At 46.1% G+C, this 13,757-nt stretch overlaps 2 protein-coding genes across 2 annotated transcripts; both read right to left on the reverse strand.

Moving 5' to 3' along the window:
- On the reverse strand, nucleotides 1-5,147 carry LOC311358696 (vimentin A1-like). The gene is made up of 5 exons (XM_084478825.1): nucleotides 4,692-5,147; nucleotides 4,115-4,224; nucleotides 3,941-3,969; nucleotides 1,108-1,183; nucleotides 1-358 (listed from the first exon to the last, which is right to left on the reverse strand). Exons 1-5 carry the CDS (start codon nucleotides 4,758-4,760, stop codon nucleotides 352-354), a joined length of 291 nt encoding a protein of 96 aa, XP_084334951.1. The 5' UTR covers nucleotides 4,761-5,147; the 3' UTR covers nucleotides 1-351.
- Nucleotides 4,692-13,430, reverse strand: LOC311358225 (uncharacterized protein; the record flags this gene model as incomplete). Its single annotated transcript, XM_084478228.1, is given in 8 exon segments — nucleotides 4,692-5,147; nucleotides 5,237-5,395; nucleotides 6,099-6,194; nucleotides 6,472-6,532; nucleotides 7,985-8,444; nucleotides 12,167-12,266; nucleotides 12,415-12,977; nucleotides 12,980-13,430. Coding segments are annotated over 8 exon segments (2,070 nt in total). The 3' UTR covers nucleotides 4,692-4,967.
- Between the last annotated feature and the right edge of the window lie 327 nt (nucleotides 13,431-13,757).

The following is a 13,757-nucleotide window of genomic DNA, read 5'->3' on the forward strand; positions in this document are numbered from 1 at the left end:
CATTTGATTCTGTTTTTATCTCCTTCAGTATACTTCATTTGACAGAATTGTGGTTTATAGGTTTACATTTCATTTAATTGATTTATTCAAAGGACAGTGCACATTAATCTACATTTCTGTAAATGTGCCAGTGTTAGCCAGCAGGCTCATTTTCAACTGTAGTCCTTTGGATACAGTTCAAGATTCAAGATTCAAGATACTTTATTTATCCCCGGGGGATATCCCCACCTCAGCACATAAGCACATAGTCAGTACACTCACAACATGAAAACACGCGACCTGCAACAGAGGAGGGGGTTGGGGAAAGGGGGAAGTGGTCCATGATGTCCTGCTGGTGCTGTGTTGACTCACTCACCACCTGAGGGGAGAGGAGAGGACATCAGAGCCACAGAGACACAGACATACCTGCACCACAGTACTGCTGTACCACAGTACTACTGCAGTACCCCAGTACTACTGCAGTACTACAGTACTACTGCAGTACTACAGTACCACAGTACAACAGTACAACTGCAGTACCCCAGTACTACTTCAGTACTACAGTACTACTGCAGTACTACTGCAGTACTACTGCAGTACCATAGTACAACAGTACTAGAGTACTACTACAGTACCACAGTACTACAGTATGCCACCCCTGGAACCTGATTGGCCACCCCAGGTGCCACCCCCCCCCCCCCCCCCCCCCGTCAACAATCCTGTCCGCCGCCCCCCCCACCCCGCCGTCAACAACTCGGCCACCCTCTTGCCACCCCTTGAAAAATGCCACTGATGACCATGATCTGTCTGTGTGTGTGTGTGTATATGATGTGTGTGTGCCTGTGTGTGTATGAATTTTATGTGTGTGTGTGTGTGTGTGTGTGTGTGAACATGATGTGTGTGAGTGTGTGTGTGAACATGATGTATGTGTGTGTGTGTGTGTGTGTGTATGTGTGTGTAAAAAGAACAAAAAAAGAAAGAAGCATTATTATTAAACATGTTGATATTTACAATTTAGATTAGCTACAGTCTCCATATTTGGCAAGTAACAAACCCCAAACTTCTTCTGAATGTGTGTGCCATGCCGTCGACTGCGTTGAGACGCTGAATTCAGTATGCGTCATCGACAGGAATTCTTCAGGAATTTCAACCTCATCTTCTTCTTCCTCCTCATCATTATCATCATCATCACCCTTTTTTTTACCTGTAACGGGAAAATTATATTTTCACATTCTGTTTCTCTAACTGCCCTTTCTATGGGCCAACAACTCCACCTTCCCAAGATAAGGCACAGCTGCATCCCCCTTTATGACATCCTGAGGAGATTAATCGATAGTTTACCATCTGGTTAACCAATACTTTCGTTTTATACTATAGCTCTTCTTATGATTGTATGTTTTGTATGTATGATTGTATGTTAGACCTCGGATTATTGTATAGTTTGTTTTATGTTTGTTGTATGTTTGATGTATGTTTTCTTTTTTTTGTATTTATCTGTCATATCTACAACAATGGATCTGACTGTGTATGCACTTTATTTGGTCATCTTTTCTGCACTTTATTCGGTCGTGTCTGGACAGTGTTTGTGTAGTGACTGTCGCCATGGTCCCATTGTTTACACCGGGGATCAGCTGTTAGCACCAGCTAGCACGACGCTGCTACATGGCGAGAGACCGCGTTGTTCCCCATGAGTTGAGGAGGAAGAGACGGGGGAGCCGTGCTGGGGTGAAAAGACAAGCCAGGAGGAGACGTTACCATCCCGTTCTCCCCTCGGTCATAATGGGGAATGTACAATCTTTCCCCCATAAAATGGACGAGTTAACGGCGCTCACCCTGATGCTGATTGTAGCATCATGTTGTTTACCGAGACGTAGCTAACGGACCAGTCCCCAGACACGACCGCAACACTGGACGGCTTCCAGATGAGGCGGGCAGACAAGAAGGGAGGAGGACTGATAGTGTTTATGAATGATAGATGTATCTCCGGGCACATCACTGTTAAAGAGCAACACTGCAGTAAGGACGTTGAACTGTTAGCCGTTAGCATGAGGCCCCGCTATCTGGCCAGGGAATTCTTGCATGTCATCACAATAGCGGTGTATATTCCCCCTCTGCAGGCTGCAGACGCAACACTCTCCTCCTCATCTCTGGTGACTTCAATCATGCCTCCTTGTCCTCCTCTCTGCACACCTTCAAACAGTATGTATCCTGCCCCACCAGAGACAATAAAACCATGGACTTACTGTATGCAAATCCTCCTCAACTGCCTATCCACTCACCTCGGCCACCCAGTTCATCAAAATCCACAAAATCCCCCTGGCCCTGTCAACCAAGGCGTGCTCCAAGGCTCCGTACTAGGTCCCCTGCTCTTCACCATGGGCCTGTTTCCTGACCCCCTCGGGAAGGTCGAGGAGCCAGGGCTCCAACTGATAAGGCACAGCTGCATCCCCCTTTAGGACATCCTGAGGAGGTTCATCAATAGTTGACTACCATCTGATTAACCAATACTACAGTTGAATTGGGGGGCAGAGCTGTTCCCAGCATCCTGACAACACCGTATAAGAAGTCCTTGCTTTTGCCCATGCTTTGGACTTCTCCTTGCGGAGCTCTTAAAGAGACGCAGGGGGAACTCCCATCTGAGGCCTTGGATGATTGTATGTTAGACCTCGGATTATTGTATGTTTGTTTTGTTTGATATATGTTTGTTATTATATTATTATATTATATGTTATTGTACCTTTATTACTTACTTTATTAAATTAGCCTAATTGTTAGAAGTTTGGATGACTATTCTTAAACAGTTTAGACAGAAACGATTGACGTGGTTCAAAATTCGACCACAGACCTCGGAGGAGCACTGGTGGGCTGCCTGCGACTCAGGACTGGTCTCTGTGGAGGGGTGGACTGGTTTACTAGCTGCTAACCTAGCATCTGCTGAACAACAGGCCGAGCTGTCTGTTCAGCAGGCAGCACACTCAGAGTAGTAATGCTGTTACTTCTGCTGTGAAAGGGTCTGGTGAAACATTTCCCAGGTAACCGCGGATTATCCGAAGCTATTTGATTATAGATATTAATAATGTATGACGTTTTAAGATATTTGAATTATGTTTTAAGGCCCCTACACACCAACCAGATTATCGGTCGTTGGACAGTCTGGCAAGTTCGGTGACCTGAGTCTGTTCGGTGTGTGCTGTGACCTGAGTCTGTTCGGTGTGTGCTGTGACCTGAGTCTGTTTCATGTGTGCTTTGCGATCGGCCGTCGTCAACGCCGTCGCTGATCTTTTCAAGCCGCCTGTGTTCTTTTCTGCCGATTACACATGTTGAATCGGCCATGACCAAATCGTTCTGTCTGCCAATCTGATGGCAGACAGTCCATCAGATTGGCTAGCCCTTGCTAGCCCTTGACTAGCAAATCAGTGAACAAGAGGAAGAGACGATGGTGTGCTCTGTGTTTTGGTCTAGAGAGATGTTCCGTTATTTCCAGCTTTCGTTTTTTGGGCCACAATACAGATTAGCGCCGCCTGCTGTTATGGAGACTTTATGTCTCGCGCAAGCGCAGAACGTACGCTCAAGTCGGTAGTCGGTCCGACGTGTGAAGCGCATTTTTTGGACGGCGTCGGGGAGAAAGGAGCCGATTGATCGGGCCGACTGCCTTTTCTGCCGAAAATCGGCATTCGGATTGGTGTGTAAGGGCCTTTATGGTTCACCGCCACTGTGTTTTACGTTGGTTAAACAGCTCCCCCTGCTGCACATAATGTGCTTCTGCACAAATATGCTTTGATTTGATTTGATTTGATTTAGGAAGGGAAGACATGCAGCAAAGGACCATCGAACCCCGGTCGCTGCGGTATTGCTAGGCCTTAATGGTATGCGCTCTAACGGGTGAACCACCGGGACGCCCAATATGAGTCATTTTAATGAAGTAGAACAACTATATGAGTGAAGAGGCGGTCTCTCTTACCTTCATCGGGAGGACTGATGTCCGAGATTCTATGAGGATGAAGGAACACAGGAGACCTTTATACATGTGTATGTTCTGTATCCATTATATCATTTCCACCAGCTAGCATGCTAGCTTGGAGCATGAACCCTGTGTATGTTCAGCGTTAGTGGAGCAGCGTAAGGCTCACTGTACCTGCTCTCCTCTCCCTCCAGCAGCGTGCGGTACCTAGTGATCTCCTTGTTTAGTGTTATCTTTTCGTTGAGCAGGTCCTGGTACTGCTTCAGACGAGAGGCCATCTCATCCTGGTCACAACACAACGCAGGTGTGACAATGAACCAATAAACACCAAGGCCCTTGAAACTGAGGTGCACTCTACTGCGCTCTATTGCACTTTGTCATTTCTTTGTTTTGTGAACTTTCTTAATTTTTTATTTCATTTCATTCATTTTTTCAGGTGATTTTATGTTTCACCACATTGTGTATGATTTGCCTACTGCCCTACCACAATACTACAGTCCTACTGCAGTAATACAGTGCTACAATACCACAATACTACTGCAGTTTAACAGTACTATTGAACTACAACTTTGCGAACTTTCTTCATTTTTCTTGCAGAACTTTCAGCTGATTTGTTGTTTCACCCAATTGTGTCTGATTTTCTTTCAAACATTCTCAGCCCCTCTTGTAAAAGGTGTCCGCTAAAAGGACAGAGCGTAAAACGAATGGCCCAACCCAGTGAGCTGAGTGAGGGGAGGGAGGAGGAGCAGACCTTCATCTTGGTGTTGTCCTCCTCCAGACGGCTGATGGTGTTCTTGAAGCCTGAAGCCTCGTGCTTCATCTCCCTCACCTGGCTCACCAGGGACTCGTTCTGGGGGTAGGGAGAGCATGGGTGACCATCACAGTACACACACACAGAGACAGAGACAGAGAGAGATGTACGATAAGGGACAGGAAGGCCCTCGAAAAGAAATAAAACGTTAGGAGAAAAAATATAATGAAGATATTAAGAATGAAAGAGAGAGACTAAATGGGAGAAAGAATGAGATCAAAACGTATAAAAGAGAGGAGGAGAGAAGGAAAGGAGGATGAGAGGGGGTACTCTTTTCTTGATGGTGACGGTCTCTAAGGTGTAGAGCTGGATCTGGTGTCTGTACTCCATGCTCTCCTGCTTGGCCTGGCGCAGGGAGTCGTTGTTCTTGTTCACCGCCTGTTTCAGGTCTGTTATCTGCAGAAGGACATTACATTAGGTTACATTACATTACATTAGGTTACTTTACATTACATTAGGTTACATTAGACAGACAGACAGCCCACCTTGGACTTATACCAGTCCTCAGTCTCTGAGATGTTCTTGGCTGTGATGTCCTCGTACTGCTTGCGGATGTCCCTGAGGGCGGAGGTGAGGTCGAGCTTGGAACTGTCCACCTGGTCGACCTGGGTCTCCTGCATCTGGTTCTGCAGCTCACGGATCTCCTGCAGGACCAACACACCAAGGTTACGGGAGGAAGGAAGGAGGCGTAAGGCAGTGTTGCCAGATTGGGCCAGGATTCCCGCTCAATCTGGCAACCCTGGCTGGAGGTCTTTTGGTAATTAATCACCAATTAATCGTCAGCAGTCCCCTGTTCATGTGTAATTATACATGTTCAGCTTGAATCATGACTCGTCTATGAATATTATGTTATTCTTTTAATTTGTTCCTAAGTTTTATATATTGCGGTTATATTCCAGTTTTATATTGCATGGCTGTGTATAGGGAATGCCTCAACAGTATTCTGATCTAGAATTCCCAGCATCCATTCTGGTGAGTTTTCCATGAGTGAATAAAATCAATCACCATCACATGTTTACAGAGATGGGTCCATTGTGTGCTTCTTCACAGCAATAGCAAGAGAAGGAAATGTAACTCAAATGAAATCCAGACAGCAGTGAGCTGGAAGACGCGCTCACTGCCCACTGCTCTCTGATGATACTCCTTCAGGTTATATATAATAATAGTTTGAACTGTTACATTGTGATAGCTATTTGATGATAGTCTGGCTGCCTGTCAGACAGACTGACAGGACGGACAGAAAGAGTAGACAGAGAGACAGCCAGAGCAGTCAGTAGAGAGTGACTGACAGACAGACAGACAAACAGCCAGAGCAGTCAGTACAGGCAGACAGACAGACAGACAGACCTCCTCGTGGCTCTTCTTCAGGATGTCTATCTCCTTTTCCAGGCTCTTGATGCGTCGCTCCATGTCCAGCTTGGCCAGGGTGGCGTTGTCCTCGTTCTACACACACACACACACACACACACACACACACACACACACATACACACACTAATATTATATATTATATAAATTACATTTAATTAATGCATTCTAAGTAACATTTACGAGACAGTTGTCTACAATCTGACTTAATGATAGTTATCTTTGGATAGAAAGACGTTTTTTTGAGATCTGAAATGGGGAAGCTGACATTGACAGTGCTTGATAAAAAACTACAGAATGAAGGGATTAAACAGGAGAGGGAAGCAGAGAGAGAGACAGGAGGAGAACCTACCTCTCTGAACGCAGACAGGTCGTACTCAGCCTCCTCCTTCTGGTGCCCCACCTCTTGGAGCCTGGGGAGAGACACAGAGAGAGAGAGAGAGAGAGAGAGGGAGGAAGAGAGAGACAGAGAGAGGGAGAGAGACACACACACACAGAGGGAGAGAGGGGGAGGGAGAGAGAGACAGAGAGAGAGAGAGAGACAGAGAGAGAGACACAGAGAGAGGGGGAGAGAGAGAGAGACACACTCACATAGTCCGTCACGACACATATCTGCTCGCTTATTTCCTTCTCTGCTTTCACATTGTTCATTCTTTCTTTCTTCCTTTCTATTTCCAATCGAGTGACATGTAGATATTTCTCCTTGTTTCTGTCTTCCAAGTGATTCACGCCTGACAAACTTCAGTAACTAACACACTGAGTCACGTGGCAAAATGCGCTGAAAAAAGTGAAAAAAAATTTAGTCTCCTCAGTCGTGTGGTTCGAAGTGGTTCGGGTTTGCAGCGTCCAACCTCGAACAAACCCCTGTTTGGTGTAGAGTTTGCCTAAAGTCTGTGGCAACCAAAAGCAGCAGCACAACTGATTGATTCCAACATCTTAAACTGAGGAACGCAGCCGAGTGGGAGATGTGTGTGGCACAAGACAATAGCAGCCCAAAAACACCTGCTAAGAAGCAGGTAACATTAGCTGCATAATTTCATACTCTCCCATATGAGAAGGGGCAGGGTAGAAAAATATATATATAATATAGATGCGGTGGCAAACAAACCTGTAAGCCTTCAAATAACGTGTGTTTAATTTTGTATACAAACTGTTCTTTCTGTTTGCACTTCATTTATCCCAATAATGATACTATTTTATTTGTAAAAAAAAAAGTTTAAAAAAGGTTTTGCTTTATTTATTTTGCTTTTGTTAATCATTGTAATTATTCACATAAAATCCATGCTTAAAAAAAATCAATTTATATATTTGTCATTTGTATAGTCTAGTTATACAGTAGTCTAGTTTTTTTTTTTTTTTTTTTGAATAGTCTGTTTTTAAGAGAAAAAAAATCTATAATGGGGTCTGGTTTGAAACAATCAGAGATTTTTCTTTTTAGGCCAAATCGCCCCAGAAACTACTGCCATGTGTAACAGACCTTTCTCCACAATGTTCTAGAATCCCCTCTCTCTTTTATCTTGTGTTGTTTCTCTGACACAGACTCCCCTCTGGTCCTCTGCCTGTCAGACGCTGTCTAGTCAGAGCTTCTTATTGACACGTCTCTCTGGAACACTCCACTGTGGCCTTTAAGAGCGTGGTCAGAACATTCAAATTTGTGTCAAACACTTGAAAAGTATCATAGTTATGTATGCTATAGTGAAGCAGTTGAAATGTCACTTGAGTTGATTTGGAATGGTATTGTCCTTCCTGTCTCTATCCAATTAAACCATGGATCACCTATTTTATCCACCCATCTACCATCCCTCCACCCATCTACCATCCATCATCCCTCCACCCATCCATCCTCCCTCCCCCCGGTCCCATACCTCAGTATGAGGTTTATCTTCTCCTCCTCCATGCAGGAGTGCTGGCTGGTGACGGCCTCCATCTCCAGACGGAGCTCCCTCAGCTCCTCCTCCAACATCTCGGCCACGTGGCTGCTGCCCCCCAAGAACCTCGGCTCCTCCACCTTCATGCTGAGCACCTTGTTCTGCTGCTCCAGGCAGCGCACCTTCTCGATGTAGTCCGCTAAGCGGTTGTTGAGTTGCTGCAGCTCCGCCTTCTCATCGATCTTCACGTCGTCCTCCATGTTGACTTCTAGCTTCTCCCCGGAGTAGGTGAGGTGGTAGGAGGAGGCAGACTTGTACGTGGCTGAGAGCTGCTGGGCTGACTGGTGGCTGACTGGTGCGTGGTCTGGACGGACTGGGAGGTGCTCTTTGGGCGGTGAGGTTGAGGCCGGTTGAGCAGCTGAGACCTGAGTGTCCCGGCAGGCGTAGGAATGAAAGACTAAATGTAGAAAGGCCTCGCACGGGACAGGCTATTGACAGCTTTGGCCACGCCCACCTCCCCTAACCCCACCTCTATCCATGTCCCCCCCCCCCCCCCCCTCCCTGCACTTCCTTAACTCTCAATAGAGCGTAAAAGTTGTTTAGGAAGTAAAAATTCCATTTATTATCTCCATAGAGGTTTTGATTAAAACCCATAATGTCGTAAAAATCCAAAAAAAAGTACACTTACCACGCGCCGTTATCTTGTGAAACGGTGGTATATGCTCCTGCAGAAGCCACAAGTTAAAGAAGTGAACATCTAGTTTTTAGAAAAACACCCTTTATTCGCGATGTCTTTGAAAGAGGTCGGAAGTCTGAATCAGTGTGTGTGTGTGTGTGTGTGTGTGTGTGTGTGTGTGTGTGTGTGTGTGTGTGTGTGTGTGTGTGTGTGTGTGTGTGTGTCAGGCTGTTGGCGGCGGCGCAATGGGGACTGCCCATTTCTACTACGCTCCATTGTTCCGCCCTCTCAATAACCCGAAAAATTCCCATTGGTCCACAGCCACTGGTCCGACGTCCCTTTATTACGAAAAAAAGAAAGCCTCTGCCCCGACATCCCATTGTTCCGACCATATATATCGGCTTTTGTGGATCACCTCCAATAATCTAAGATCTGATATAACAATAACAAGCAAAATTGCTTTTGAAATGTCCCGGTCTCGAGTCTCTGTCGGCGCGGTGTTCAGCCGAGTGTGCCACAATCAATGTTTTAATTAAGGTTCCTCATCACAGCGTCCCGCTCCTATCACAGGAACATAGAATCAATATGTTCGGGGGTTTGTTCAGAATATTGTGCCTATAACGTGTACATGTATTAAATGCAGGATTGCACGATGGCAACCACCATAGCGTCATAGAATCCTGCGCAGCCTGCCCCATATTCTGTCAAATAATCTCCCGATTAAAATGCATTGGTTTAATATTGAATTAATTAAATATAACATATTCAATTATATATATATATATATATATATATATATATATATATATATATAAATATACAATTATTTAGTCATAATATTATTATATTATTAAGTAGACCATGTATGTAGTTTATCGTTATAACAAGATCTGTATCTGACCATTGACATACATATTTATATATGTATTTATTTATTTATTATATACGGAGACCACCAGACCTGCTCGAAGCAACGAAAATTGTATATTAACACGCTCTATTAAATCCCAAGAAAGAAGACGCCGAAAAACGTATTAACATTTTTTTAAAGTTGTTAAATAAGAGAACATCATTAGGTAGGCCTACACGGTTACATAAAATAACATAACAAGCAAAGACAATTGTTTTATAGCCATGATTTAAACGGCATGCAAGTTTCATTCGATTTATTTATTTATTATTATTATTATTTATTATGAGCACGATACATAACTACTGTCTGCTGCAAAAATCAGAGTATCCATAATATAAAGCATTTAACCCCCTATTGCATTTCTGGTTTTGACACATAACTGGAGGGTGTACTGTAGCCTACTATCCGCGCACTTCCATTATGAAGTCAAAGAAAGTCTCCCAATTGAAATGATTTGGTTTGTATTTGGTTCTGTGTAGCACAAAATAAGTCGGACAATCGTGCACGAGCATGAGCACGATGCATAACTAGAGCTGGCACACCTTCTGAAGCCTCTCGCTGTCTCTCGTTGAAGATGACAAGATGCGCAAAAATATCTGTCAAATAACTATTAAAATAACACAAAATGTCCGCAAATGTTAGATATGATGTTAGGTAGACACGCTAAACTAACACAAGTTTGAGCAAACGTTGCAACAGGAAAGATTTGCGATCTCTGGACTCGACCGATGTTGTCTGTGTGTTTGCCCTAGCATATGATTGGGTGAAAACGGTTCAAATCTATTGGCTGAGAAAATTGAGGGGAGGAGCTCATTAACATATTAACAGAACGCGTGCCCAGAACGCGTTCTGAAACGCCGGAACGCGTTCTGGGCACGCGTGCTGAAACGCCGGAACGCGTTCTGGAAAACCGGAACCCGTTCTGGGCACGCGTGCTGAAACGCCGGAACGCGTCCTGGAAAACCGGAACGCGTTCTGGCACGCGTGCTGGCGTTTCAGCACGCGTTTCATTGAAGTCGAATTGTGGCACACTCGGCTTGCCATAGCCATCGACTACACGACCTGGCCATTATTTCATTTTCTGTAACATCCACGCATATATCCTGCATTTAATACATGTACACGTTATAGGCACAATATTCTGAACAAACCCCCGAACATATTGATTCTAGGTTCCTGTGATAGGAGCGGGACACTGTGATGTGCACGTATGCAAATTAGCCATGTGCGCCAAACAGAAGAAGGGCCCTATCTTGCGCCCGGCGCAATTGACTTTCTACACCGACGCATGTCTCGTTGCTAGGTTGCACCCGGCGCAGAGCTGATTTTCCCCCGCAGCAACCAGGCACCACTTGCATGTTAAATATTATGATGTCAAAGATTATTCATACGTGTGAAACTGCATAGAAATAGCGTGTGGATTGTGGAAACATTTTTTTTCAATGAATGTTTACGTTTGAACTCATGAAGTCGTTTGCAACGTGAACATTAATTAATGTTCCTCATCACAGCGTCCCGCTCCTATCACAGGAACAGAGAATCAATATGTTCGGGGCTGACCGACGCAAACTGAATCAAGCAAACAAATAATGAAATCCACCACTAGCCCCAGTTGCCGAACGGAAGTAGAATCATCAGAGCGTCATGAGGTTAACCCTAACCCTAACTTTACTGATTACTTGATTTTAAAAGTAACTAAGTTAGATTACAAGTTAAAACTATTTCCTGAAAAAATACATAAAATAGTCTTTTCTGACTTCACAACATAAATGTTTTTCTGTTTCTGTTTCTGTTCCACAACATTTTGTATGTCAATGTGTAATGGCCAATCAGATTTGTCTTGACACGATTGCGATTCAGCCTACGCATAGCATGCACGCACACTCACAGCCAGACACAAAAACTTAAGGTTAAGAAATTAACCAAGGTTTTCTGATACATGAGTGAGGTATCTCACTATGGGACACGCCCCTCGCGCTGTCCCCCAGAAGCAATTTTACACTACGCCAGTCGTGACTGGCCAACAGACGTGACGTCTGCTTGCAGAGGAGGGACTCCCTCCTACTACATAAGTCCCGTCGTCACGTCATCTCTTCAGTCTATAGGCAAACACCTCTTCCTCGCTCCGGGCAAGGAGGGTGGTCTGGTGAGATACCTCACTCATGTATCAGAAAACCTTGGTTAATTTCTTAACCTTAAGTTTTCTTTCAACATTCGCTCGGTATCTCACTATGGGATATAGTAACTCCCGTATTGCCAAAGAAGTACCAGTGCAAAACCCATCAAACAGGCATGTTCACTGATCCAACGCTCAAGACTGTGTGAGACAGATTAGGCGCAGTAATATCCAACTTGTAGAATCTAGCGAAAGTGTGAGGCGTCGCCCAGCTGGCAGCCGCACATATCTCTTCCACTGAGACCCCCTGAAACAATGCCCAGGATGCGGCCATGCCGCGAGTCGAATGTGCGCGCAGGCCAATAGGGGGTTCCAAACCCAAGCTATCATAGGCCATGGCTATAGCTATAGCCTCCACAATCCAGTGTGACAAACGCTGCTTCGAGAGAGGCTTCCCCAAGTGTGACGTAGCACATGATACAAACAGCTGCTCCGATTTCCTGAATCCAGCTGTCCTATCAACATAGACGCGCAAAGCCTGCACCGGGCAGAGCGCATTCAGCCGCTCCTGCTCCTGGGAGGAGAAAGGAGGAGAATGGAAAGCCGACAGCTCAATAGGGCGGTATGACGACGCAGTCAAATACCTTGGGAACAAACGCAGGATTCGGCTTCAATAAAACCTTTGAGTTCCCCCGCAAAAACTGCATACACGCTGGGCTCACCGACAGCGCATGGATGTCACTTACGCGTTTAGCCGAGGCCAACGCAAGCAACAAAGCCGTTTTAAACGAGAGCGTCTTAAGCTCGACCTGTTGTAAGGGCTCAAACGGTGGGCGTGACAGCGCATCAAGCACCGTAGATAAATCCCACGGAGCAGTCAAGTTCCGCGACACTGGCCGAAGACGGCGTGCACCCTTCATAAACCGGCAAACTATAGGATGCTGGCCTGCCGTTTTGTCCCCAAAACCTATGTGACAAGCCGATATAGCGGCCAAGTACACTTTGACAGTGGAGAAGGCCTTGCCTTTATCCAGCAGGTCCTGTAGAAACGTCAGAATAACAGGCACGGGACTCTGGAAAGCTATTTCCCCAGCTTTCACGCACCATTCATCGAACGCACGCCATTTCCCGTCATATGCGTAACGAGTAGAGGAGGCCCTGGCGCCCTGGATAGTCGTAATGACATTCCATGGGAGTCCAGCAGTCGTTAGGTTCATCCTTTCACGGGCCAGGCCCACAGAGCCATGCGCTCCGGATGAGGATGGAAGATTTCCCCGTGCGCCTGCGTCAGGAGATCCCTGCGTAATGGCAGAGGCCAAGGCTGGCTGCACAGCAACTGGACCATTTCTGCCAACCAATATTTCCCCGGCCAACGGGGGGCTATAAGGATCAGCGCATGACCCCTCTCTCGCACTCTGGCGAGAGTAGGAATGATCAGTTCTAATGGGGGGAAAGCATACAGGAGGACGCGCGGCCACTCGTGTGCCAAAGCATCCAGCCCCATCGGGGCGCTCCGACCGGTTAGGGAATAGAACAGAGGGCACTGAGTGTTCTCCTCTGACGCAAAGAGATCGACCTCCGCTCGACCGTATCTCTCCCATATCTGGTTCACGACCACGCTGTGGAGTTTCCAGTCTTTGTAGCGAGGGTCGCCCCTGGACATCAAATCTGCTCCCCAGTTCCGTGCGCCCGGCACGTGCGTTGCCCTCAGAGACAACAGGTGAGCGTTGCCCCACATGGTCAGTCTGTGTGCCAACGTGTGCATTTGAGGGGAGCGTAGCCCCCCCTGACGGTTTATATACGCCACCACCGTGGTATTGTCCGTCCTGACTAGAACATGTTGCTTTCTCAGAAAGGGAAGGAAATGTTTCAGCGCCAGTGACACCGCCTGAAGTTCCAGGCAGTTTATGTGAACAAACTGCATATGCGAACTCCACGTGCCATTTATTGTTCTGCCCTCGTATACGGCTCCCCAGCCCGCCCGAGAGGCATCCGTCGAAAGGACCTTCCTTGCCAGGATAGTTCCCATGGTAACGCCCGCAGTCAAAAAGGACGCGCGTCGCCA

This window comes from Micromesistius poutassou (genome assembly GCF_964030765.1).
Source record: "Micromesistius poutassou genome assembly, chromosome: 14".
In the NCBI taxonomy this organism is placed as follows: domain Eukaryota; kingdom Metazoa; phylum Chordata; class Actinopteri; order Gadiformes; family Gadidae; genus Micromesistius; species Micromesistius poutassou.

Bases quoted from the DNA above. Each gene is read 5' to 3' on its own strand.
- LOC311358696 (XM_084478825.1), bottom strand. From the start codon at position 4,760: ATGAAGCACGAGGCTTCAGGCTTCAAGAACACCATCAGCCGTCTGGAG. The intron at 4,225-4,691 runs GTCTGCTCCTCC...TGTTGTGACCAG, and splicing joins AGGACAACACCAAGATGAAG to GATGAGATGGCCTCTCGTCT. The intron at 3,970-4,114 runs GTACAGTGAGCC...TCATCCTCATAG, and splicing joins CTGGAGGGAGAGGAGAGCAG to AATCTCGGACATCAGTCCTC.